This window comes from Branchiostoma floridae, chromosome 2 (assembly GCF_000003815.2).
Source record: "Branchiostoma floridae strain S238N-H82 chromosome 2, Bfl_VNyyK, whole genome shotgun sequence".
Classification (NCBI taxonomy): domain Eukaryota; kingdom Metazoa; phylum Chordata; class Leptocardii; order Amphioxiformes; family Branchiostomatidae; genus Branchiostoma; species Branchiostoma floridae.
In genome coordinates this window covers 24,292,957-24,318,242 of record NC_049980.1, presented here as the reverse complement: position 1 = coordinate 24,318,242, position 25,286 = coordinate 24,292,957, and the positions used below count along the sequence as shown (strand labels likewise).

The following is a 25,286-nucleotide window of genomic DNA, read 5'->3' as shown; positions in this document are numbered from 1 at the left end:
AAACCATTGTCAGTTCAAACATGTTTCCCGCCAACTTTACGGAAGGAGACCTATCACGTCCTGTCACAAAATGTTAATCCGCATATTGGTTGGTGGTGAATTTAACAGTTACCATCAACGACCAAAATGCAGAATATTCGATACCTACAATGAGAACGTCTTTTATCCGTATATGGGTGTTGAGTTTCACGTTTCGAAAGATTTGGCTTAAGTTAAAGATTCCCACAAAGAGAAAATAGTACCAATGGTGGTGTACTACTGCAGAACGACAAGTAGTGAAAAGGCCTAATATGGCGGACGGAGAATGAAGATTCTGGCTCAGAGTCGCGGTATTTCACCTAGAATCTGTCCCGAACGGAAGAAAAATGGTGCAGACAAGACACAGTGCAGGAGCTAGCAACGAGGACTCTCCCGAGGCAATACTACTGACCTCCCGAAGGTCACGAAAAGCCGGACATCGCCAGCGAACTGAGGTAAGTGACGTCTGTTACCAGACAGAACAAAAACCCGCCCTTGTTTGGCAAGCCTTGACCAGATGTCTGCGGTTATCTGTGGCAGATGGCCTTGTCGTGTATTCGTCATCAAACACCACATGATCTTTAAAATTCACCAGTTCATATGCAGAGGGCGCAAAAAGGGCGGTAAGTCTGGAAAACGCCTTCCATGAAGGGAGACGTGTCTGCTTTCCAACCTGCTATGGCGGCCGCCGTACAACAGCAGAAGACCGCGCAAATTTCAAACTCTGTTTTGTTATGGTGATAGCGTCGTTACATTACATTGTGTCGAGGTTTTGTTTCTTTTGTACGTATTGCATGTGCTTGAAGGCATGTGAAGCCAAATACTTAGTGCAAACTGGTGATTTGCAGACCTTGACAGTGGTTTGAAATCGATTGTTTTGGTCGTGTGACCTTTGACCCCAGACCCTGATAGTCTCCTGACAAGACAATATAGTTTTGAAGCCAGAAGAACTTCGCGTTTTTATTTTCACAGTATGTGTATCCTTTTCTTTGAAATCACTTGGCATAGTTTTTAGATTTCTGGAGAAAAGTGTTTTTTTATTATGGTGTTTGATTTCTGCTTGACTGAACAGCGTGTTGTCATCGTGAGTGAGAGTGAGGAGGATGAAATGCCAATCACACGATCCAGAAGGAGGCCGGCCCCACGCCAAGAGGACCTGGACTCGTCAGCGAGCCTGGAGAGCTGCAGCTCACCGCCACGCCTGCGTCACTCGCGGGACAGGAAGGAACGCCACCAGCGAGTGGAGAACGAAATGTTGGAAGATATGGACGAAGGTAAGAATGTGTGATGTTTGGCCATATCATTTTGATAGTTTTGGAATCACTGCTATATCATCACTTTAGTTGTTTCCATGTGAATATCAGCTAATATTTCTATGAATAATGGGCCACTTACATGCTCCAGGGCCATATGTGTTTTAATTTAATTAAAAATTTCCTACATTTTTTTACTGCTTACGAAAAAAGCTGAAGTTAAAATTTATCTTGTCCACAGAACCAAGAGTCCGCAGCACCCGTAGGACTCGCCAGTCGCCAGGTTATGATACTCACAGCCCAGGCATGGTGAACGGGGATGATGGCAGTGGCATCCGCCGATCCACGCGGCAGCGAAGAGGCATCTACTCCAGCCTGAGCGACTCGCTCATCTCATCACATCTGTTGACAGGTTAGTGTGCTCACTGTGCACTAGCCATTGCTAATCACTTGTTCATAAGGCCACATTTAGATGCAATGCAATATAGACTTTGCTAAATTATATCTGCAACAAAATTTTGGTTGAAGTAATGTAAGTTACTCATGGTCAAGTCAAAAGGAATGTTTGCATCAATTTTTGAAAGTCTGACCATTCAAATAATATTCCTTTTTCTTTTAACAGTATTTTCCCTTCTGAGTGTCTGTCTTTTATATAATTGTTTACCTTCTGCTTCACTAGCCTGCTTTGTAGAGCAATGCTACTAACCTTTGAAGTCGATGCTTTAGTTTAACTTTTTAAGTATTATTCCATGACTTAGGTGGGTTGGATCTCCCTTCAGGAAAGCAGTCGTCTGGTAAGAGGCACCCCAGGTCTGAGATCGAGCAGCTCAAGTCCAGCTTCCCAGAGGTACAGTTGGTAAGGGCAGAGGAACCATTGGACATTGTGGTCTGTAAGGTCATAGAATCACAATGCAAAGGGGGTAGATGTTGTGTAACCAGTAGCAGTAAGCTTGGTAGTATATTCAGCATGATGTCAATTTAAATGTTGTTTTGACATGTATTCATACAACTTGGTGAGTGTTGTGCTGCATTTATAGTGAGTCAGGAATATCCCATGAAGAGTTAACCTCAAATATGGGGAAAATGTCTTGTATTGTTGTTAATGCAAAGTGCTCTGAATCCCTGTCTAGGTTGATAAAAGTAACATTTTGCTAGTACTACTTTCTTATAAGAAAGGGCTCAATAATAAGAGTTGTGGTGTGTGATAGGATGACAAACTGGACATGTACACCCGAGTGAAACGAGAGCGCAAGCACGTGGAGAGAGACATGTACGGGATGCCTGTCAAAGCTGATGATGATGATTCGGAGGAGGACTCGGAGTCTGAGGAGGAAGCAGAGGAAACTGAAGGTGGGTAGTGGGATCCTTTGACCCTTCTGTATCTTGGGCTTGGCATAGAGGTTGAGTTTGGCACAGCAACTTGAATAGCTTAGTGGAACAAAAGTGTTCACAGTTTGCATTTTTTTTTGGTACTCAATCAATGTTACTTAAGTCTGCTTCAAGGTTATGGATTACATGAGTAGGCCTTAAACAGCATCTCTTCTTCCTAAGTTAGAAACATAATGATTCAGTCAAGCTCCACTCACTTGATAATGATACCACTGAATGAAACCGCTAAATCTAAAAGTTAAAAAAAATCCCTTGTACCTGAACCTGGACCTAGACCTGAATGAGCCAAATTGGTACCCACCCTTACATTTAGGCACCAAAAGTCCTGCAGCTTCATAAAAATACATGCACCCTAAGTACATTTTGAAGAAATAATGAAAGCATACTTTTGGTATATGTATAAGTAGGCTTACCAGGGCTCGAAATTCATTTTTGGGATTAGGTGCACTGGTGCACCCAGCTTAAAAAATTGGGTGCACCAAAAAAATTTTGGGTGCACCACTTAAATTTAAGTAATAACCTAATAATGAAACTTAGTAACAAGTTATCAAATTCTTAAACAAGTACCATGACAGACATTTATATTATCTTTCTAACACTTAGATGTCAAAAATATGATGTATACTAGTATACTTTGACATCTTTGCATACATGACGCAAGAAGATATTTGGGTGCACCCTGTGCACCCACAGAAAATACTTGGGTGCACAGCTCCAATTTTGGTGCACCTGGGTGCACATGCACCCAGTATTTCGAGCCCTGCTTACTGATAAATGGATTGTTATTTGTTCTTGTCAGAGGACACATCATCAGATGAGGATGAGGAGGAAGAAGAGGAGGAGGAAGAAGAAGCTCGCCCATACAGTCTCAGGAAAAAAAGGCCAATCACACAACGCTTCGAGGTGCCAATGGGTAAGTAAGGCTGTTCAGTGCTAGGCTGACCTGCAGCACTGAAGTTTGTATAATATTGATTAAGCATGAAGTCAACTCCAAGCTGTCAGAAAATTGTCCTCATTGAGTGGGTATTTGCAACATATGATATGCCACTGTTTTCCTTGTTTGTAGATGAGCCTGTACGTCGGAAGCGGCAAGCCGTGGACATGTTTGACTCGCCAGTGAAGAGACGCAGCAACAAACTCCATCGTAGCCCTCATAGTCCATATCAAAGAAGGTAAGGCTTTTTCCTATCTATTGGTCTTATTCGTGAAGTAATGGAATTAAAATTCCTGCCATATTGTTGTTAAGTAGATATTTGTTAGCCCAAAGTGCAGCAAACCTGTTGTTTCCTACCGTGTTGAAGACTAAGTGTTGAAGATGTCAAAATCTTTGACTGCAGCACCTGTCTTAGATATCACTAAAGAAAGGGTGTGTTTTCTTGTTGCTCTTGCAGGAGACGTCGCCATACATTCCATCGTAGCAGCTCCACCAGCTCGTCTGGGTCAGATGATGAAGAGAAGTTTGAGCGCAGGAAGGCTAAGAGCATGGCCAGGGCCAGGATAAGGTGTGGCACATAGCTAGTGTTATGATAGACTCCTGTCCTGATAGTACACTGCTATACTATTCTATGATGACTGGTCTTTGAAGAACTTGCTTTACAAGTGCATTTTTTTGCCTGCACTTGTCAATGAGTTCTCCTATTACATATTGCTTGATACCTAGAGGCGTCTCTAGTAGTATTCTGGTCAATGTTTAGCACATAATGATATGTTGTTCCTCCCCTTCTAAACTGCTGATTCTGTGTTCCTCAGATGTCTCCCCATGAACATGCTGCCTGATGATGTGGCCAGTGGAGTGATCCGTGATCGGACCAAGATCGGATCCAGCTTGGCAGATGTGGATCCCATGAACATTGATCGATCTGTGAGTATCACAAAGCAGTCATCTGAAACTGTCATTGCTTAAGAAATGATTCTTACCGTTGTCCCTAAGCTTATGAAATTTTCCTCTCCTTGGCTGCTACACGTCCTGAATCACTTATCCCTTGTAGTTGCAATTTTGTTGTATGCCCATGGTTCATAGTAATGTGCCTATCTGTATTCCACAGGTAACATTTGACAGTGTAGGTGGCCTGGGTAAACACATACAGTCCCTGAAGGAAATGGTCATCTTCCCCCTCCTCTATCCCGAAGTCTTCCAACGTTTCAACATCACCCCGCCTCGTGGCTGTCTGTTCTATGGGCCTCCAGGGACAGGCAAAACACTGGTGGCAAGGTAAGAGCTAACAGTACATTTGAAGCTAAAATGAATATTGCCAGTCAAACCTTCAGAATGTCCTACAGTCAAAAGGCTAAGCTGCATATTATCTTGTTTATAAAAATGCAGTATACAGACTTCGTGTTGTAATTCCCAAGCGCAGTACTTTTAAAGACATTTTGAAACAAGTTTCCCCTTATCATATCTATCGCTCAGAGCCCTGGCCAACGAGTGCAGCCAGGGTGACAAGCGGGTGGCATTCTTCATGAGGAAGGGTGCAGACTGCCTCAGCAAGTGGGTGGGTGAGTCAGAAAGGCAGCTCAGGCTTCTGTTCGACCAGGTAAGACTGAACCTTGATATATTATCCACGTCATCGTCTTCATAGTATTCCCACTCATGTGGTTGATAAACGTAATTGTATGATCAAATATGTCCCTTTAAATGGCTTGAGTAGTTGTGATTCTGGTACAATACACTTGTTTGTTTTTTATGGTAGGATAAACCAAACTATCTGTAAGCAGTACATTTTTTAAGAATCTCTGTGTGTACCATATGATATAGCATTGAAAAAAATATCTTGTCCCTCCTCAGGCATACACCATGCGGCCTTCTATCATCTTCTTTGACGAGATTGACGGGCTGGCACCTGTCAGGTCCAGCAGACAGGACCAGATCCACTCCTCTATAGTGTCCACCCTGCTGGCCCTCATGGACGGGCTGGACAGTCGCGGCGAGATCGTGGTGATCGGGGCAACCAACCGTATTGACTCCATTGACCCTGCACTGCGGAGACCCGGCAGATTTGACAGGGAGTTCCTCTTTGGTCTGCCCGATCAAGAGGTGGGTACCTCCAAACTAAAACTTATAGCCAGCACAGATATATCACAATTTTATTGTCTGCCTATTGGAATTCACTTGAACTGTGTGATGTGGTATATTAATAGCTCTGTCATCTTCAAAGCACAAGTTGTGATCATCTGTTGTTTTCAGGCACGGCATAGCATTCTAAGAATCCACACCAAAGAGTGGACACCTCGACTCAGTGATGCCTTCCTGAGCGAAGCTGCAGAGAAGTGTGTGGGTAAGTTACCGCTCTTTTAGTTCATTGATGCAATTACTTAGCAGCATATGCATAGGAAGTCTGAGACTTATTTTGTGTCGCTATATCCGTGAGTAAACATACTTTTGGTATAGGTCTAATGCTTTGTTACCTCCATGAAATGTCATGGAATGGAGGTTATATTTTCTGTTATGTGTCTCTGTCTGTGTAGATGATTACAGTCAAACCTGGTCTACCGACCACCTGTGCATAACGACCCACTGTCCACTACGACCGCCGAAATGCGGTCCCTTGAATTTTCCCATAGACGTAAGCATTAACATTTCTGTATATGACGACCACTGTCCAACGGGACCACGACCACCACTAAAGGCGACCGCACGTTACCTAAACACTGCCAAAACGACCGCGGCATGTGATTTTGTCACGCTACTTTAATGTTCACGGCGAAAAATGAGCGTAATTACCACAAATTATGCCCCCTCCCATTCTCATTACTTCTGGATCGGCACTTCACTCTACAAATTTTCGGTGGCTTCGTGATGAGAATCTCAGGCTAAAATGCCATTATATCCAGGGAGCAGACATGAAAGCGTTTAGTTTCACCAGGCTTTTCGAAGATAAACTAAAAAAAACGCATTTTCTGTCATAATAAAACATCTGACTCGCTGTTCTTCCCGAGAAATACGTATTTTGCACAGCGCGGTTCTGAATCGCGGCGTCTGCAGGTCGGATATACGCTCCTCTGATTGGTTGAAACCACCAAAACAACAACAACTGCATGTATAATGCCGGGGAATCCCCGGCGATCTCGCGCTCTGATTGGTTGGAGCGGTGCATCATGGGAACTTTGCTGCCAGCTCGACGCCATCTTGTTTCAAAGACTTACGTTTGAAAACGCAAAAGAACGCTATTTTCCACGATTACGTAGCACCATCCTAGTTGAAAATGCATAATCCAAATAACTTTTCGTGGAAACATGTGTTAATATGTGAATTTATGGTGTCTAAAGCGTAATTTTGGGTTTCGATGCAGCCGTAAAGTGTGCTGAGAGTTAGCGTGGGTTTCCAAAATATACCCCGAAAATAATGTCGCATTTTTCATGTCACACAAAAACAAAACTCCCGCAACTTGAGAAGAAGCCTGCAACATTTTCTGATCATAGCGATTACGTTTTGGGTAGAAATGTTCGTCGATGTGCCGGCGTGCAGCTGCTTGATACCTCAGTTACAGAATATTTGTTGTCACATTAGGGTCGCGGTATGAGAAAAAATTATGCCAGCCCCGGCACGGCACGCTGCAAAAAGCCGGACGAATTACCACCGTTTTTCTTTTTCAAATTATTCTTATAATATATCTATTATAAATATCATTACAAATATAATACTTTTTAATACGAAGAATAACATAAGTATACGTAATTTTAGCATTATATAACATCGTATTTAATATCTTGTAAATAATAAGAAAGACAAATGCGTTTCATGCATAAATTATCGATGTTCTGACTTGTCAGTTTCTTTACTGCCGCCGCGTTGTTTTCTATATAAAGACCACCTATGTATGAAGACCACTTTTGCTGGGTCCCTTGAGTGGTCTTCTTATACAGGTTTGACTGTACTCAAGAACGGCTGGATGGAGTGGTTTCATACTTGTTGTGTTGGTGGGGTGTGATAATAGGTCGAATCGATGAGATCTTGGGAGCCGTATCTGTCGTTATAATCGATGTAATAATATCAAAAATCACCCCTATATTTGAGATATATTGGTACAAGCATCGTGCTTTATGTGTTTGTTAATGGGCTTAGCTGCAAGCAGATAGTGAGGTGACAGCTGTTTGGGGAACCCCCAGTAGTTTTATTTATGTCTGCTTAGGACTGTTTGAAATATTTGTAACAGTTGGCACAACAGATGTTCTTATTTCGTTGCGATAAGGGACAGTTGTCCGAATGGTACTTTTTTAGCAGACGGGGTTGGCGCCAAGTATTCATCTTACAGCTGGTGTAGGGCTGTCAGAGGAAAGTGTGCATCTCGTTTTTGTACCGTGTGAACAGCTGATGTTATAACATATTGGTGGAAAATCAAATCACCATCTGACTAAAGTTGGCCACATCCCTTCTTCTTTCTGAGTTTCCCAACTTCCTTCCACCACACCGCTCTGAGGCACATAGTCGAATCTCAATAATGCTGACAACCTTAGACATTTTAAATGCCAAACATCAAGCTTAAGGAACACCACGCTACCATATGCCGTCGACCTCTTAAACGCACATTACACAATTAAGTGTCACATTTTAATAATTACTAATCAGATGGATCATGGACATCCTCTGTGTCATTAAATAAATACACCGCTACTTTCCCATAACATTTATAACCATTACTCTCAAATACAGCCGACTATAAACATACATACCATCCACAAAAAAGCAATAAATATTTCATGGAGGTATGAGGTCCCCGAACTCTAGTTTAGAATAATTGGATCAGCTTTTGAAAGAACAGAATATGACCTTACTAACTATAAATCTTGCCAGGTTACTGTGGGGCGGACCTGAAGTCCCTGTGTACTGAGGCTGCCCTGTTTGCTCTGCGGAGGAGGTACCCACAGATCTACTCCTCCAAGGAGAAGCTGCAGCTGGATGTCAGCTCCATCAATGTCAGCGCAAAGGACTTCCACCAAGCAATGCAGGTAGATGCCGCTTCCTCTGTTGTTTAAGTGCTATGTTTAAATGTCGTTTTCAAAATACACACAACTTGCGTTTGCAACCCAGGACATGTTTAGCAAAACATTTAAGCAATATCAGCAGCTGTTGTTGATGACATTTGTTTCTGGTCTTTTGTTGTGTTTGTAGAACATCACCCCAGCATCTCAGCGCTCGGTGGTGTCCCCAGGACACGCCCTGAGTGGGACAATCCAGGTGCTTCTGCAGAGCATGCTGGACTCCATGCTTGGTCTGCTACAGAGGTCCTTTCCACCTGCACTGGCACAAGCTGCATCCAGCTCTGCAGCAGGTAAGATATGGACTGTTGAAACAGGCAGACTTCAATTCAATACATTCTTTCTGAACTTCTGCAGTCAAGAACAAAGATGATTCAGTCAGGGATGGGTCAAAGGGAGCTATTTGTTGCACATTTAAAAATCATGGATTTGTATGGTTATAGACTCATAGCGTAAGTACTTCATCGTAGTCAATGATTTGGGTGATTTTGTTGAAATGTCAACCTCACAGTGACTATAACCCTGAAACCGTTGTTTGTCTCAGGTGGTACAGATGATGGTGACCCAGTGGCAGAAATCCTGAACAATGACTCGTACTCAGATGATGAAGGGCCCTGTATCTTTGACACCCCCCAGAACAGGCGACGACGGAAGCAGGACGACTCAGGGCGTTTCCTCAACTTTGCCTTGTAAGTCAATAAATGCATTCTCAATTTCTAATGCTTCATTGGAAAAATTTACCTCTTTTAGTAAATATTTTCTTTGATTTGTCAGCCGGACAAAAAATTGACTTGAGATGGAATTGTCAGATTTGTTCAGTTCCAGACTTTTGCAAGTTGGCAAACAGGCATTTTAATTTATCAAACCTTATGGTATTTTTACAAAAGTGACTAGAACCTTTCATCTTGATTAATCTTTGGTGTCCATAACTTTATCCATTTTTGTCTGTTTGTAGATCTGCTTGCCACCGTGCAGCGACCCACCGTCCGCGGCTGCTGATCACCGGCCAGCCTGGCATGGGTCAGACCGCCCACCTGGCCCCTGCTGTGGTGCACCACCTGGAGAGTCTCCCTGTGTACACCATGGACCTGCCTGCACTGTACGCTGTCAGCGTCAAGACTCCTGAGGAGTCCTGCGCTCAGGTTAGGGGCTTAAAAACACTCATTTTTCCTTGTGGTAGAACAGGAAAACAATTTGTAGTTTAGAGGTTATATAATGGAAGTGCTTAGTCCTGGTATCATGATTTCAGAATGGTCACAGCAAAGACTGCAAAAAGCACTGCAAAGATGTCAAGATTTCCAGTAACTGGTTTATATGTAAATTGTGTTCTAGTCTTCTGGTCTATTCAGTCTGGATTTGAGGTTAGGACAACTTAGTGTTACTATTTGACATTGACCAAATGGAATTATACATGAATCAATCATTGGTAATCTGAAAGGATTTAATCCTTACAGTTCTGGGTAAGGACAATAGTATATCACTAATAATGTTTTGCTTTCTTTGCTTTTTTACATTAGATATTCCGTGAGGCCCGTCGCACAAGTCCCTCTGTTATCTACGCCCCCCACATTGACCAATGGTGGGACATTGTGGGTGACACACTCAGGGCAACCTTCCTCACGCTGCTAAGTGATGTACCTCCAACTGCTCCAGTGTTGCTATTAGCCACCAGTGAAGTGCCTCACATGGGCCTACCAGAGCAGGTAAACATGTCTAACTTTTTTTGCTGCCTTCTCCTGTCTTACTCTTAGATGGTAACTTTGCTGCTCAGAAATTTTATGTGACACAGCACATTTCAACGAGTGCAACAATTCTGGAATTTAGATTGTAATTCCTTCTGTAAAAGTGTCTAATATCAGGAGCTTGTGTCTTTTTCTTCATCCGGTTAGGCATTACTTCATTAAGTTGAAAACTCTGCGACACGATGAGTGGTTTGGAAGGGGTGGTCGTGGTTTTGTAATTTGAATTTCTTGGCGTTTGAAAAATAGAGAGAGAGAGACCAGCTCATCAAGGGCTGGGGCGTTTCTCCCTGTCTGCCACCCTACAGTTGGGTGATGGGGTACTGCTTTGTTTAAAGAAAGTTTCTGCCTTTGTCCAGGTACAAGACTTGTTCCAGGCAGAGTCAGGTGAGCTGTATGTTGTGGAGCCCCCTGGTAATGATGAGAGAAGAACATATCTGCAGCAACTCCTGCTGGAACAGGCTACCACTCCTCCTCCCAGGAAAAAGCAAGCAGGTGCAGCAAAAATACATTTTGTGTATCTTGTCAGTTACTGCTACTTTTGTATAATTTAAAGAGTTATGTTAACTGAGTTGTCTTATTAACATAGCTAAAAATACTGCATTTTCTGTTTATGTTTACCCAGTAGATAGTAATAAACAATTCTGACAAGCATTATCATTGAAGATATATGAAACAACAAGTGTTGTAGCCGACATGTCATTTGACAGAATTTTGCCGCTCATGCTGGACAAAAATTTTGCCCATACCGTCAACTTTGATGGGCAATAATTGCCGTGGAACGAGCTTGGCTTATCACAAAAATTTGAAGCGGTGCCAGAGTGTAGATCAGTTTTTATGCAGAGGTGCACTGGTGAATGCTAATAGTCAATAACTCTCCATCCGCTCACATGCAATCTCCCCAGTGTCCCGCATGTTGGAGCCGCTGCCCGTTGCTCCCCCGCCCGAGCCCCGCCAGCTGTCCCAGAAGGAACTGCAGGCTATTCACCAGTTCGAGGAGAGCATCTTCAGGGAGCTGAGGCTGTTCCTGCGCGACGTCCTGACGAGACTGGCTCAAGACAAGCGCTTCAAGATCTTCTGTAATCCGGTCAACATAGAGGAGGTAAAGTTAGCTAACTTAGCTTTGCTTAAAGCTAAAATTCTGGTTAAGGGTCTTGGTGTTAATTCAAAGGCTGCAAAACTTCAGGAATCGAGATTAGAAATCTGAAACAGTAGTTACTTCTGGGTAGAGAATCTTGAGATCGGTTTCTAACAGCTTTGTTTTTCTTGTGGCCAAATGTGATAATTAGTTGAGGTGTGAGATCAGGGCTTTAGCCAGCTCAAATTTTTTTTTCTGTCAGCCAATTACAATCGTCGCGAAAACCGCGAAAATTAATTAGAAGGACTGAACTGAGACCTTGAAAAACGGGTTTTAATGAGATTATCGTATGCGAAAGGGCGCAGACACACATTGTCAACAATCATAACAATAGCAAGACAAACAGTGTGTGGCTTTTACGGCCATGGACGGCGTCCCCAAGCCGCCTGTAGCTTTCACCAAGGATTTTTGTCCGTCAAGGTTGACGGATTGGTTTTAAAATTTTTCCGTCAGACGCAGCAAATTTCCGTCAATTGACGGAAAAACGGACGCTGGCGAGACCCCTGTGTGAGATTCTATGACACAAGCATGAAAAAAACAGGAACTGCAACACTTAATACATCTGTGTTCAGTGACCTATTTGGCATCCAATGTTTTGTCTCTATCTCGTTCTAATTAAACATGCACTGATCATGTGATCATCACATGCACAGGTGCCTGACTACTTGGAAGTCATCAAGACCCCCATGGACCTCTCCACCATGATGACCAAGATTGACAAGCACTGCTATGAGAACACCAGTGAGTTCATGACGGATCTCAACCTGGTGTGCAGCAATGCCCTGGAGTACAACCCCGACACAAACCCAGAGGGTAGGTTTCACATAGTTGCTTAACTTTTCTGATAAGATGAATAATGTCTAGGAGTGGTAATAGCTATATTCCAAAAGACTTTAGTTGAGCAGATGAATCATTTTTGACATCCTGCACATTACGCTTTCCCACTGAGGATGTTCCTGGAATGCATTGCTCCCAAGTAGCAAAGGCACAGATGTAGCAATACCTGATAGCACTTCTGTTATGAGATATCTGTCTCTATTGCAGACAAGGCTATTCGCCACCGTGCCTGCGCACTCCGGGACATGGCCCACGTCATCGTCACTTCTGAGCTGGACCCAGAATTCGAGAAAACCTGTGAAGAAATCAAGGAATCCAGAGCAAGGCGAGGTGAGATGACACAAAATGAAATTACTGTTGACTCTGCAAAAAAGATTTTATTCAACACTTAGTGGTTACTTATGCATTTGTACCATGGAAAAAATCACAACATATTTCTCTCTTCAAGGTAATAGTAGAAAGAAGCTTTATTGATATGACACAAAGTATAGTGACTTTCATATGGTGGACTATAGCATAAACTCTAGTATTCCACATACTTAATACTAAGCAGGGAAGGAGGGAATCAATGCAAAGTTTTGAGATGGAATGTTACATTATTAATGTATTACTTCCTCAGGCAACAACCCACTGACCACTGCCCCAGCTTATGTTCACACTCTGCCAAAAGCTGTGTCTTCATCAACCCCTAACGTGAGCCAGAGCACCTCAGGAACAACCAACTATGCTGCCAGACGCACCCTCGGCATGGAGACACCTGGCACTGCAGCGGCTGCGAGAAAGAAGAGGAAACGCAAGTCGGCGTGGGCGCGGGGCAGCATCGCCTCCTCCAAGAAGAAGCGGAAGATCAACCATGACGAGGACAAAGAGGGGGAAGATGCTGGGAACGAAGATTCCAATGACACCGTCATCACGCCAACACCCAATGGAGATGTCCAGAATGGAGATGACCAGACAGAAGAAGACAGAGACAGTGACAAGGAGAGCATAAGAAGTGGTCCCAGTCTTGCCTCCCATGATGTAAACCATCAAGATGATAATGAAGACTCACAGAATTCCTCCATGCTCAGTCTGGAGTCGACAGAAGTAGAGATGGACCAATCACAGCCTTCAGACGCAATCAACCAATCACAGCCTTCAGACACACACGACCAATCACAGCCTTCAGACACACACGACCAACCACCAGCCCTCCTGGGAGAGGCTGACCAATCAGAACCACTCACAGTGGAACAAGGCCAATCAACTACTTCAGCAATAGAAGCCAACCAATCCAAGCCTACCTCAGATGAACCACCAACCTTAGAACCTGAGTGTTCTGTTTCCCTTCAAGATGGTGAAGAAGAAAACGATGAAAAGGAGGAAGATGAGAAAGGTCAGTGTTATCCTGATTTGATGAACAAAAGATTTCGAGGTCCCCTTTCTGCTATGTTTATGCTATGCCCACTATGCTGTTTTCAGTCATTCTTATGCTCAGATGTTTCTGTTACAGATTTTATCGTGACGCCTCGAGTGACGAGGTCCCAGACCTCCAGCCTGCCCGTACAGAAGGTGGAGAAGGTGCTGCAGGTCCTAGAGGAGCCGACCCCAGACTTTGTCGTGGACAAGGAGGGACTTGGGGCACTGTTGGAAGAAACAGTGAGTCGTCCATCTTTGCAATAGGCATTGACTTGAAGTTCCATAAATCACATCCTGTTGATGTAGATATCAGACAGATGTTTGCACGTTTGTTAGACTGGTCCCAACTTTTTCCAGGTTTTTGATTCCAGAAGCTTGCTATGAGTGCTTTTGTTATTTAAGTATTGAGTTTGAAGTTTTGCTTGGATGTACAATGTACTTGTACTGTTTATCAGGTGCAGCTGACGGGTGGGTACAGTGTGGAGAGACTAGAGAGGCTGTACAGTGTGATCGCCAGGTGTATATACCAGTACAGGAAAGTGTACGACAGGACACAGCTACTTCAGGTAGGTGTATGCTTTAATCATAGACTGCTGATAGATGTCTTCCATCACCTATAGACTATATGATCTTCAGCTGTTTTGATATCAAACTACAAGATAGAAAAGAAGCTACAAGTCAGATCCTTCATTTGTTCTATTCACTGTGATGTTGCAGGGCTTGAATTACTTTTTTCTGCATACCTGTATTGGTGCAGGTGGCATTGCAAATTACCTGCACCAGGCAAATTTTACCTGCACCACTCTGAATTTAGGAAGTACGGATCATACCAAAATTGTTCAGGAACCATATGTTATATTTAATAGATGGTAACAGTCAATGCAGCTAATAACAATCCACATGCACCGACACCACAGGATATTTAATATGTATAAAACCTAGTAGTACATGGACCAGTGCAGGTTAGGTGCAGGTAGACATCAGAAATACCTGCACAGCTCCAATTTTACTTGCACTAACCTGCATATGCAGGTGGTATTTCGAGCCCTGTGTTGTTATTTACTGACGGATTCATTTGTTTCCATTGCAGGATCTAAAGATGGAAGTCCAAAGATTCTGTGGTGTGCCAGTCACCAAGTGTACATAGCAAAAGAGAGTTCTGTGGTATAACAGTTTGGATGCAAGGATAAGCCAACAGTGGGGGTGAAGTGGATGCATCAAGGTGAAACAAATGTGACAGCAGCATTCTTAGCACAGAAAACTTGTTTGATGAACTGGAAAAAAAAGACTTATTCTGAACCTAACTTAAAAACTGTTATGTCTGCAAATAAAAAGAAGACATGTCACCCAAGACCTATGATTGGAATGCGTCTCAATTGTTCCCCTACACAGGTTCAGATCTATTTCTTTTGCACATTAAATTTTTGGCTGGAACAGACAAGCAAAAGAAGAACAGAGGGCATATTTAAAAGGACTTAAAGTTGGCTTGGTCCAGATCATACTGTATCTAAACTGTTCAAAATGTAAAAACAAAGTATCTTATGGTGCAAACTTGGCACATTCCTGTAGGTAAGAATGAACTATAGATAATTATTTGAAGTCTGTAGCAACTATTGTATGAGGGTGATTTGCATGATTGTAAAGCGTTCATGTGAGCTATGGTATGTCCACAGTAATACCTCAATTTGTTGATATTTGTTAAGGAGCTCTAAAGCAGTAACTAACTGCATTGGGAGGGCTCTTTATATCAACCAGCCAAACAGGCTCTGTACTCATTTTCAAGAAAATATGCTAGTACTTATTTTTCACATCTTGTATTCCAATGAGTAATTGGTACATGTATATCCATTATAGTTGTACCTTTGTAATAATGAACTAGTCTTGATAGAACAGAACACATTTTCCATGGTCTTGTCCTGGAAGTATACGTGATAAGCATATCACATCATGGCTACACAAGGAAACCTTAACTAAAATTACAAAATGGGTGCTGCTGTTATTTGACTGTTTCTCTTCATGACATGTAGAAATGATAACCTGCGCCTAAGCCATCTCACAGGTGCCACAGTTTTGCAGATACTGCTATACAACTCACAGTATATTCTGTATGCCAGGTCCAGTATAGCATATTTTGTTATGGACAAGAATGGTAAATTATACGAAATATTATGCTGGACATTATAAAGATCATTGATATGGCCCACGAGGACCATAACTATTGTTATATTGAAAAGTGATTCAACAGCAAAATATCAGAACCTTTGGATCTATATAGGGTTTTTATTAACTTCCCGACAACACTACCACTAGATTTTTTATGAACACATTGTATGGTACAAAAATAGCAGCAAGAAAGTTCAAACACTGACTGTACATTTCTTGTTATTATGTCTTTCTTTTTTTAAAGAATGTTAATGGACTTTCAGAAATATGCAACCTTTAAATAGCATCTGAAGCGTTAAATGAACTTGCGTTTGGATCTTTGGGTGGGTTTTATACATTTTGTGATCCATTCCTGGTGCTTTCCATGAAGTATTTACATAGATTCTGATGAACATGGAACAACGTAACATATATACAGCATGCATGCATGAATTTGTGCCCACTTCTGCATAATATGTTTGTTTCATAAAACCACTGCACATTTGTTATTTCTTTTCTTTACACAGTCATGAATGTGTATGTGAGAGTGATTAAGCACAATATGTTTTGTGGAGTGAAATGATGAACTGGATGTGTGTGTTTTGAACTGCTTTACTACACAAGCCTTGGGATCTTGAATGGATGAATATTTTGCACATGTACAGAGCTTTGTAAAATTGCAGTGCGCCTTTTCATACCATGTAAAATTTAAAGCTAGTACCAATTACCTCTGAGATAAAAGTTGCTTGTATTGTTGGGAAAAGTTCAATATTCCAATAATTGCTTTTGTTTCTTTTGATTTCTGTTGGTTTGTTATGTATTGTCTTCATATTGAAACCCTGAATTGTCATAAGTGTAATACTTGGGTTTAATTTCACAGTTTAGTAGTGGTCTGATATACGGAACTTTATTTCCTTGGTACAGCTACCTCAGGCATCTTGTCTTGGTGATCTTGTTCTTATCTACACAATGGTGCTGATTTCAATGCAAATAAACCATTTTTACTTCTGCATCTGAGTAAGTGTTTTTTCATGTTTTTGATTTCTCTGACAGACCGAACATACAGAGAAACTATCACCCTCATACAAAACACGTTTTCTGTGTACACCGTGTCACTAAGTCTGGTTTTCCAGAGTGGGGCCCAGCCTTCTGTGTGTTAAAGAACAATGGATGGCTCTACATGGCAGTATGATCCAGATATCTTTTTTGTATTAAATTGACATGATGTATGTATACTTTGGATACTCCATTCAGTCACAACTAACCACTTCATAAAAAAATTACATATCAATTACTCTGAAACAGTACAGTATTATATTGAAATTGGAACAATATGGTAATATCTTATATTAGAAAACAAAAACTTAGAAGAAATCAGGAATGCAACTGCTAAGTCCAGTGCCATGTGTGACTTATTCTAGTTATCCACACCATTTTTACTTCAACATGAGTATTTACAGTTTCTGAATTATATCCACCATGTAGATATTTCATCCCAAATTTTGGGACATACTTTACACTGCAATACTGACCAAATCTCCTCATCCCTATATGCTTTGCCATATCATCCAGGTGGCCAAGCCGTGAATTTTGCAAATAGTACATTTTATATACAAGCTACATAATCACACAAATGCGGTCAGGCACGGCCACAAAGATTGGCTGCCTGTCCAGTGGACATTTCCCCCCATCCTCTCCAACCCTGGGGTTCAGGATCCTCCACGCGCACCTTCTACAGACGCACCGGTGGCCACACGGCCTCAGCGTCATGTTCGCTGGGCGATCCAGACACACCACACAGGAGTTGTCATTCTCTGTGTCCTCTATGAAGAAATGTCTCCGCAGGCTACTCAGCCTGCCACTCCTGCGAGGCTGCAGCAGGTGTTCGTGAAACTCCCACCCCTCAGCATCTGCCGGTACCTCTGTCCTTGGTGCTGAACTCACAGTCGGGTATGCGGTGAACCCAAGGGGTGAGGCCTGCACTGACGGGTTTGGTAACGGCTGCTGTCTGGACTGGTATTCTACAAACATGTCTCTGATAAATGTTTGTACACTGCGTGCTGTTTCCTGCAGCCAGCGCACGATGTGGTTAGCATCTGGTTGGTTGATAAGGTACATGAACAGCAGGGGAGAGGACAGGATAAGGATGTGGATAGGTATCATTATGATGGAACACATTCCATATAGCAGCATCCACAGTGTGCTGAACACAAAGGCAACTGCTGAGTAAACTGTATACAAAACAAAGGCAATGAGAACATATATCAGTGATACCAAAAGTGCAACACTTTTGATTAGCACAGAAATAACAGTTGCTCCAAACCACTTGATCCACTGCAAAGTCTTGTACACAAAGACAGGGGAAGCCATGAAATTGTCCAGACACCAGCACAAAAACTGCCCTACCCTCCAAACAATGAATGCCACCATATGGACAGGAACCAAGAGTACAGTTTTTACCAGATCACATACTGTCATTAGAAGTCCAGGATGCGTTCTTGTGTCCTGAGAGGCATAGCCTTCTGAATGTTCTGGTACCAATTTTAGAAGCTGTTCAACAAGAATACTGTCTGTTTTCCCAATTTGGCCCGTGTTGTGGTGTCCTGTTCCCAATTCCTCTTCAACCTTTTCCCTTAGAACCACCCTGAATGCTGCAGACAGTTCCTCAGGTAGTCCTGACTTTTCTATTGCTCTCTCTGCTTCTTTGATGTCTGACCGAGCCTTTTGCACAGATTCTGCTGCTCTTCTTATAGCTGCTCCCACATTCTGAATTTCCTTGCTGTCCATTTCTGGGTCTTGCATAGATGCTACCATCATGACGCACACTGCAGCCATGGTCAGGATCAGCAGGGGGCACTGCAAAGAGGAGTCATGAGATCATGTGAGATAATTCAGCATTATCAAGTCCACTGATATTGTGGATAATGTGATGAACATTCAACAGGACTTTGAAGTTCCTACTCGTTTTAACCTCCAAGAAACATGATTTTTGTACTTTCAAGTAACCTTACTGAAAATGATGGAAAGTCCTGCACTGTATGATTTACCACACACAGATATCATTTGAACTTCGTCTCTCATGTTACTGGTAACATTAACTGCCATGAAACAGTGCATCTTTAGTATCTCCAATTTGTACATTGATTAACAGAATTTTCCAATATGTACAAAATGTCATTGTAAAAACATCAATGGCAATATGCTGGTTTCAGTGCTTAACAGGATCTGAAAGTGAAACTGTGAGATCGCTTGGCGCAGTGGCAGGATTTGTGCCTCGTGACCGAGAGGTTGCGGGTTCAAATCCGGCTGCGTGTCACCGATCTTGTGCCCTTGGGAAAGGCACTTTACACGAATTTCCTCACTATACTCAGGTGAAAATGAGTACCTAGCTTCGGCTAGGGCCGTCCCTTGGATAGGACGTTAAATGGAGATCCCGTGTATGGGGAGAGTCACACCCCATGCACGTTAAAGAACCCCCACACGTGCGATGGTGCGGTGTGAGATGGAACAAACCCTTCTGTCTGGAGTTGGTGATTCACTTCAAATCACCCGGATGGAGGCCTGGCGAACCTCCATACCGTATCAGCCACACGGTGATTTACCAGCGAAAGGGTATGTCACCCCGTAAGGGGCGTTATAACCCCGCCGTGTAAACATGTGCGAACATGTTCAGGGCTCCCTTGGAAATCAGTCATCTAGACTGAAGGGACTACCCTATAAGATCAATCAATCAATCAATCAAAACTTCTTGCCCCAAGTGCCCCAATTATAATGTACTAGTACACTGTGCATTAAAGAATGATGTGCCTTGTATTTTTACACCATCATAATTGTTTTCAAAACTTAACTTAGTTTGAAATGTCACTGGCTGTTTGTTAGGGAGACTTACGTCCCCATTTCATTTTTGTCGTTACAAAAACTAGCATGTGGCAGAGAGCTGGACCAGGTTGTATGTGTGGTGGTGAGGGGGAGGGGGGTGTAGTTGGTCTGTACGATAGATCACCAGACCCCCATGGAGTAATGCATATGTTTCAGCTTCTAAAATTGATTAGACAGATATCTCATAGAGGGTTAGATTTAGCATGGCTACATTCTTCTTCACACAAACTGTAACATGTTGATGACGTTATTTTGAAACCTGAAAGCAACGTCCTTGCTGAAACTGAAAGCATCTCCCTTTCGTTGCGAAAATAACAAAAGCGCCAACTTACCAATCGGTGGTACCGTACTTGTCCCATTTCTACAATCTACGGTGTGTCTTCCTTTACAGTGCCGACTGTGATGAGTCCGTGTTGTTTCTGGCCGTTGTTGTAACGTTAAACATGTAGCAGGAATCTGTGCCTGACAGGCCGGGGCCTGAACAAAACCCAACAGCCGTTCGACAGGGTTCACCTTTGACCCACTTGGTAAGATATCGATATCCAATCGGGGTCGTCTCCATGGTTACAGCCGCGCCTTTTTTTTGGTGCGTGAGGCTATGAGCTGGTATTATCGGTTTTATCGGATATCCATATATCATAGAATCATGGTCCTCATATTGCAATTTTGTTCTTTGTTGTGTCTTTTTTTCTCGTCTTTGAAATCATTGGCAATCGTTGTTTCATCCCTGATATGAAGAAACTTTAATCTTTTCCATCCATCTTTTTCTATCTCACTCAAGTCACTGAAGCCTCACTGAAGGATATTGAGATCTACGGCATATTGGCTTCCGCTTATATTTAGGCTAACATTGGCGTTGATTCGTCATGGAATTAAAGGAACCAAGCAAATAACGCTGTGATACAAAAAGACACTAAATTTACTAATTACTGTCAGCAGAAATTGATCATTGATTTCGTAGTATTCGTCATTTTGGGAATAGCATCTTTAGTTTTTGTAATGAGTTATTGCAAACACTGTAAGATTCGCGGTGGTTTTATGTTCGCGTTTTTCGTACTGACCTCATCCATCGCGAAAATTTGTCAACACCCATTTTTCAACATCAAACCGTGCCTTAAAACCATCGGGGACACTTCGTTGTCTTCCTATGGCGAAATTAAATCCTCATGAACGTTTCTCCTTTTAATTTTACGGTATCTAGGACCAGATATGGACAGATCATAGACATGATAGAGGTAACACGGAAAGACCGCATTTCGCGCCAAGTCATTCAAAAGGTCATGGTTCACGCCAGCCTCGTTTTCATCCATTTCATGATGGTGGCAGGTCGTCTGCGGAACTTCAGTGTTTTGGTTTTAAATGTGTAGATTTTTCCCTTTGATCACAACATAGACGAACCATTCCCAACATTTTCGTATCTACATATAATAAGTTCCATCATGAACGCTGACGTGGAATTCCATATACGCCATAACTACACCTGGGCCAAGTTACCGGCCAGTGTCAAACAGGTAAGAAAAAATATGGGGAGGGGGGGCGAAAAGCTGCTTCAAAATATTTATGATTATAGATAAAATCTATAAAATCGATATATGACAGTCTGTATATATGATTATGACTACGTTGTTGTAGGTAATGAGAGTCATAACAGCATTACTGTTTTGTCCATGATGTGTGCTGTGTTGTTTGTAACTTGTAAATTTCTGCTTCTATCATGTGCAGGATGCTCATGATCTGTACCCCAGACAGTAAATGAGTATTACACTATATGTATGATGTTCTACATTCTGATACATGATTGCTCACATGCACTCATGCAAGTATGCACACAGACTCAGAAACACACACACACACACACACACACGCACACACACACACACACACACACACACACAGTGAACTGTGAATTTGCTTGTAATAATTTGTGCCCTATCATAATTGTGCCATCAGTAACTGAATTAATTACTTTTCTTACACCATTGACAGGATCATCATTGCCATAATCAAAATATCAGATGCAATTTCTATGTTCATGTCAGTTAGGACACGGCTTAATTTTGGCAAACATACCTGCTACTTAAGAGGGAATATGGAATGTTGAGGATCTGTATATCATATACTTAACTTTTATAATTTACTTACATCAAATAACTACTATTTTTCAACATTTTACATGTGCTAACAGTTTCAGTAGGAAGATAATTTCTTTGTAGAGTTTAATCAATAGTTTGAAGAGAGTGACATGTATGTATAATATGATGACTTCATGTCACTGCCCAGGCCATGGGGAACTCCCAGAAGGAGTATGAGAAGGCAGTGGTGACCTTCAGCATCAGGAACCAGCTCAGATACAAGGGCAACCTGGGTGAGTCATTGTTTCACTTTTAGGGTATAATGTTACAGACACTGCTATGAAATTATAATTGTCTGACAATGCATTTAATGTACTGATTCCAGAATATTAGTATTACTAGTATCAAGTATTTGTAATGTTCAGTTATGTTAATGTTCTACAAGCTACATATGATGCACAATTGAAGTTATTATGACAATCAAGTAGATAGATCAAATCTGATGAGTACCATAGATGACACATGGAATGATTGTGACCTTTGCGTGGCACTTGATATTAGAAGCTGTTTGTTGCTTTTGCATGTTATTCTAGTGTTGGTATGTAGAGTTGAAATAAAAACAAACCATGGGAACATTTCTTCCTGCTTTCTGCTTTGTGACCAACAAAGTGATTCTGTCATCAACTGAAGGATGGCCAAGGTATTTTTCTTTTCTGTGTTGACACTGCCACACCTCTCCTACCTGATGAGTGCATATTCCTGCAGTATCAGTGCTAGATGCTAGGCTGTGCTGCTGCACTGCTCAACATATTGTATATTATTGGTCTCAGTTGCTGCTGTGGTGCTGTATAGATAAGATGAGATTGTCATCACTAGTTCAACCACTCATTAAAACCACTTGAATAAACTTATTTTCCCCTGGCCTCCTGCAGTGTTATTAATACTTTGAGTAGATCCATTGTATTGTTTTTGTTTAAAACTATATTTACACATCCCAAGTAACATCAGGCAACTGTAAGATGGTTATGATGAACTCCCAATCCTTCTTAATAAGAAATTTATATTAAACAAGTTTTTCTATGGTATTGGTGAGTTGATAAGAAAATGTTACAGACTAGGTTTAAATTTTTTCAAGACATGCACAATTTTTCTTTCTTGTCATTAATTGTAGGAACATATATGAATACACACATGGAACGTATATGGACTGAATTTAACTACAATTGACTGTCAGTAGATACAATGTTACATAAGGGACACAGGAAGGAAACATTACAATGGAGGGGGTAAGGGTCAAGTAAACATCCAGTTTAAAAAACAAAACTCTGTCAAGTGGGGTAATTTTCCCACCCAACCAGGTGTTAAGCAGTGGATGCAGCCAGGCACAAGTAAAGTAAGATTTATACCCAGGGGGTTAATGGGTGTTTCACACCTGATTCCTCACCTGTAGCACACAGGCTTCATGAAGGTCATGGATGAATCTTACTGTAGAGCTGTCTGGTTTCAACTACTTGTATGATTGTGGATGAAATCACACACTTAAAATCAATGTACAGACCAGTTAGAGGTTGTACATTTGTATATGGTACTGTTTACTCAAGATTGTACCACTGTTCATAGACTTTGATCAATGTGAAACTATTTGTTATGTTGTTCTTTAGTCTTTTCTTGCAAACTGTTAAAATTACTAATAAATGTTCAATTGCTGTAGATGTATTTAGTATTTCTTATCTTCAGTATGTACATCTTTACTAGATTGTGTTGCAGAACTTGATACACATGTACATTGTATGTGTGAACCCTTCATTACATCATTGCCCTGTATACATTTTTATTGCTGTATGTGTACCTAACTGACTTAACAAGAAGTTCCCATGCCGAGTGTTATTTACTTCATTAAGAACATACTTTATCCCATTGGGAACATTTTGGTATTCATCCCTGGCAGGTGTGAAATAAGCTCTGACCAAAATGACAACATCTTGGAAGTTGTAACCATTGTCCTTAATAACTGTTGGGAGATCTACTCTGAGGTATAGCAGATACTCTCTTAAGTACACTTTCCAGCGTCTTTTGATTCAAAGCAGTCACTGTTCTATTTTGATAGGATCATAGCAATTTATTCTCTAGTAGTAACATGCATTGGCATAATACCGGTCATAAGCCTTATACCGGTCGATTAAAAATAGTGGAACTTAAAGAGATCTACACATGCAACAATAGTTATTTCTGAGGTATGCACACTTCAGACGTCTAGGTGTCCAATACATAATTTACAAAGCATCGATAACAATGCATTCGAAGACAACAAGGCCAAAAGTTTTCAGGTCATTTTCGGGGCTGGCGAGCTTGTCGTGGGACAAACACACTGTCACGTTCATCGCCAGATTTGTAGATAATAATCACATGTGCTCACGGCACAAGACGAGCATGATTCAACAGCAATCTTGAATTTCTTTTGGTGACCTACAACTCGTGTAAAAGTGTGAGGAACCGTTGCATAATAGCCCGGATCTACGGCTGAATGGGTCAAATTGAACGTACGCCGCCATTTTCCCGCCATTTTTAATGCTACGGCCAGCAGTAAAGTTTTACGTCATAGCGGTTGTGACGGACCAAAATTAAAAGAAAATTCTTGTCAGTATACGCCCATTTTCTCATGACTTTTTGTATGCTCATGCAGATTTTTGTTTTGTGCAACTACTAACAGGAAAGAAAGGAACAACAGAGGATGAATAAAGGTACATAGCGGCAGTTAATTGTGCCGTGTTTCGTTCGACCGGTATAGTGCACCCCCTTCCAACCACGCGCCCGTTCTCCGTGCAATTCCGCGGTGTGTTCCAATTACGATATTGTGTTTTTAGCAGGACCAGAGAGACAAAATAATTTACACAGAAGAAGTGGCAAAGGTAAGCTGTAACAGCAACATGTAACTGGAGAAAATGATGCGTTGATCATCGGTATTATGCCAATGGATGTTACACAAGTGTGAAAATACAGGAGACAAGGAAATCTCTATTTTGGAGATGCATTAAACTTTATGAGGCTTATCTTAATGTATCCTGATATGGATCATATGGATACAAAACTTAGCAGGTCATAACCCCACTAGCTCAGATTGTGCTGAAAGCAGTCTAAATTTTTGGATTAGTAGACATGAAGTTTTATTCTGTAACCATCAAATATCAACTTATACTGGCATTGTTGCAAAAACAACAACCAGAATAAAGTTATCTTATCTCTTATCTCTGTGCTTCTCACATAAGCTGCTTTACTGCTGTTTTATGGGCATTTTCTAACCACCATGATGGCATTATCACCATTCCCTGCTGGGTAATGGATCTCTGAGTGTAATGACTGTCTTAAATCAAGCAGGATTGCTGAAATTGTTGTACAACAAGACAGTGATTCGTAATTATGATACACAGTAAAGGAAGTGTACAAG

General features: G+C 41.7%; 3 protein-coding genes across 6 annotated transcripts in view; 2 read left to right on the top strand and 1 right to left on the bottom strand.

Annotated features, from left to right (window-relative positions):
* The first annotated feature begins 193 nt into the window (after positions 1 to 193).
* On the top strand, positions 194 to 16,900 carry LOC118410296 (ATPase family AAA domain-containing protein 2-like). Of its 4 annotated transcripts, none has more exons than XM_035811859.1 (26): positions 194 to 473; positions 1,091 to 1,292; positions 1,513 to 1,683; positions 2,051 to 2,118; positions 2,480 to 2,621; positions 3,460 to 3,573; positions 3,727 to 3,832; positions 4,052 to 4,162; positions 4,410 to 4,521; positions 4,706 to 4,872; positions 5,071 to 5,194; positions 5,446 to 5,694; positions 5,845 to 5,935; positions 8,452 to 8,606; positions 8,770 to 8,929; positions 9,181 to 9,325; positions 9,592 to 9,778; positions 10,154 to 10,339; positions 10,735 to 10,870; positions 11,281 to 11,477; positions 12,167 to 12,326; positions 12,558 to 12,680; positions 12,970 to 13,725; positions 13,843 to 13,988; positions 14,204 to 14,314; positions 14,839 to 16,900. In XM_035811859.1, exons 1-26 carry the CDS (start codon positions 366 to 368, stop codon positions 14,893 to 14,895), a joined length of 4,284 nt encoding a protein of 1,427 aa, XP_035667752.1. In that variant the 5' UTR covers positions 194 to 365; the 3' UTR covers positions 14,896 to 16,900. The 4 variants fall into 4 exon arrangements, with proteins under 4 accessions (XP_035667752.1, XP_035667751.1, XP_035667750.1 ...); XM_035811858.1 differs by having other exon boundaries at positions 2,051 to 2,127; XM_035811857.1 differs by having other exon boundaries at positions 2,030 to 2,118.
* A 369-nt stretch (positions 16,901 to 17,269) lies between these two features.
* Positions 17,270 to 20,304, bottom strand: LOC118410273. The gene is made up of 2 exons (XM_035811831.1): positions 20,102 to 20,304; positions 17,270 to 18,746 (listed from the first exon to the last, which is right to left on the bottom strand). Exons 1-2 carry the CDS (start codon positions 20,126 to 20,128, stop codon positions 17,508 to 17,510), a joined length of 1,266 nt encoding a protein of 421 aa, XP_035667724.1. The 5' UTR covers positions 20,129 to 20,304; the 3' UTR covers positions 17,270 to 17,507.
* Positions 20,305 to 21,058: 754 nt separating this feature from the next.
* The window catches only part of LOC118409085 (protein FAM91A1-like), a 39,051-nt gene continuing 34,823 nt past the window's right edge, over positions 21,059 to 25,286 (top strand). Inside the window, exons 1-2 of the mRNA XM_035809950.1 lie at positions 21,059 to 21,280; positions 22,050 to 22,134. Of these exons, the coding sequence (XP_035665843.1) occupies positions 21,209 to 21,280; positions 22,050 to 22,134 (157 nt within the window). The 5' untranslated portion in view covers positions 21,059 to 21,208. The remainder of the gene's footprint in view (positions 21,281 to 22,049; positions 22,135 to 25,286) is intronic.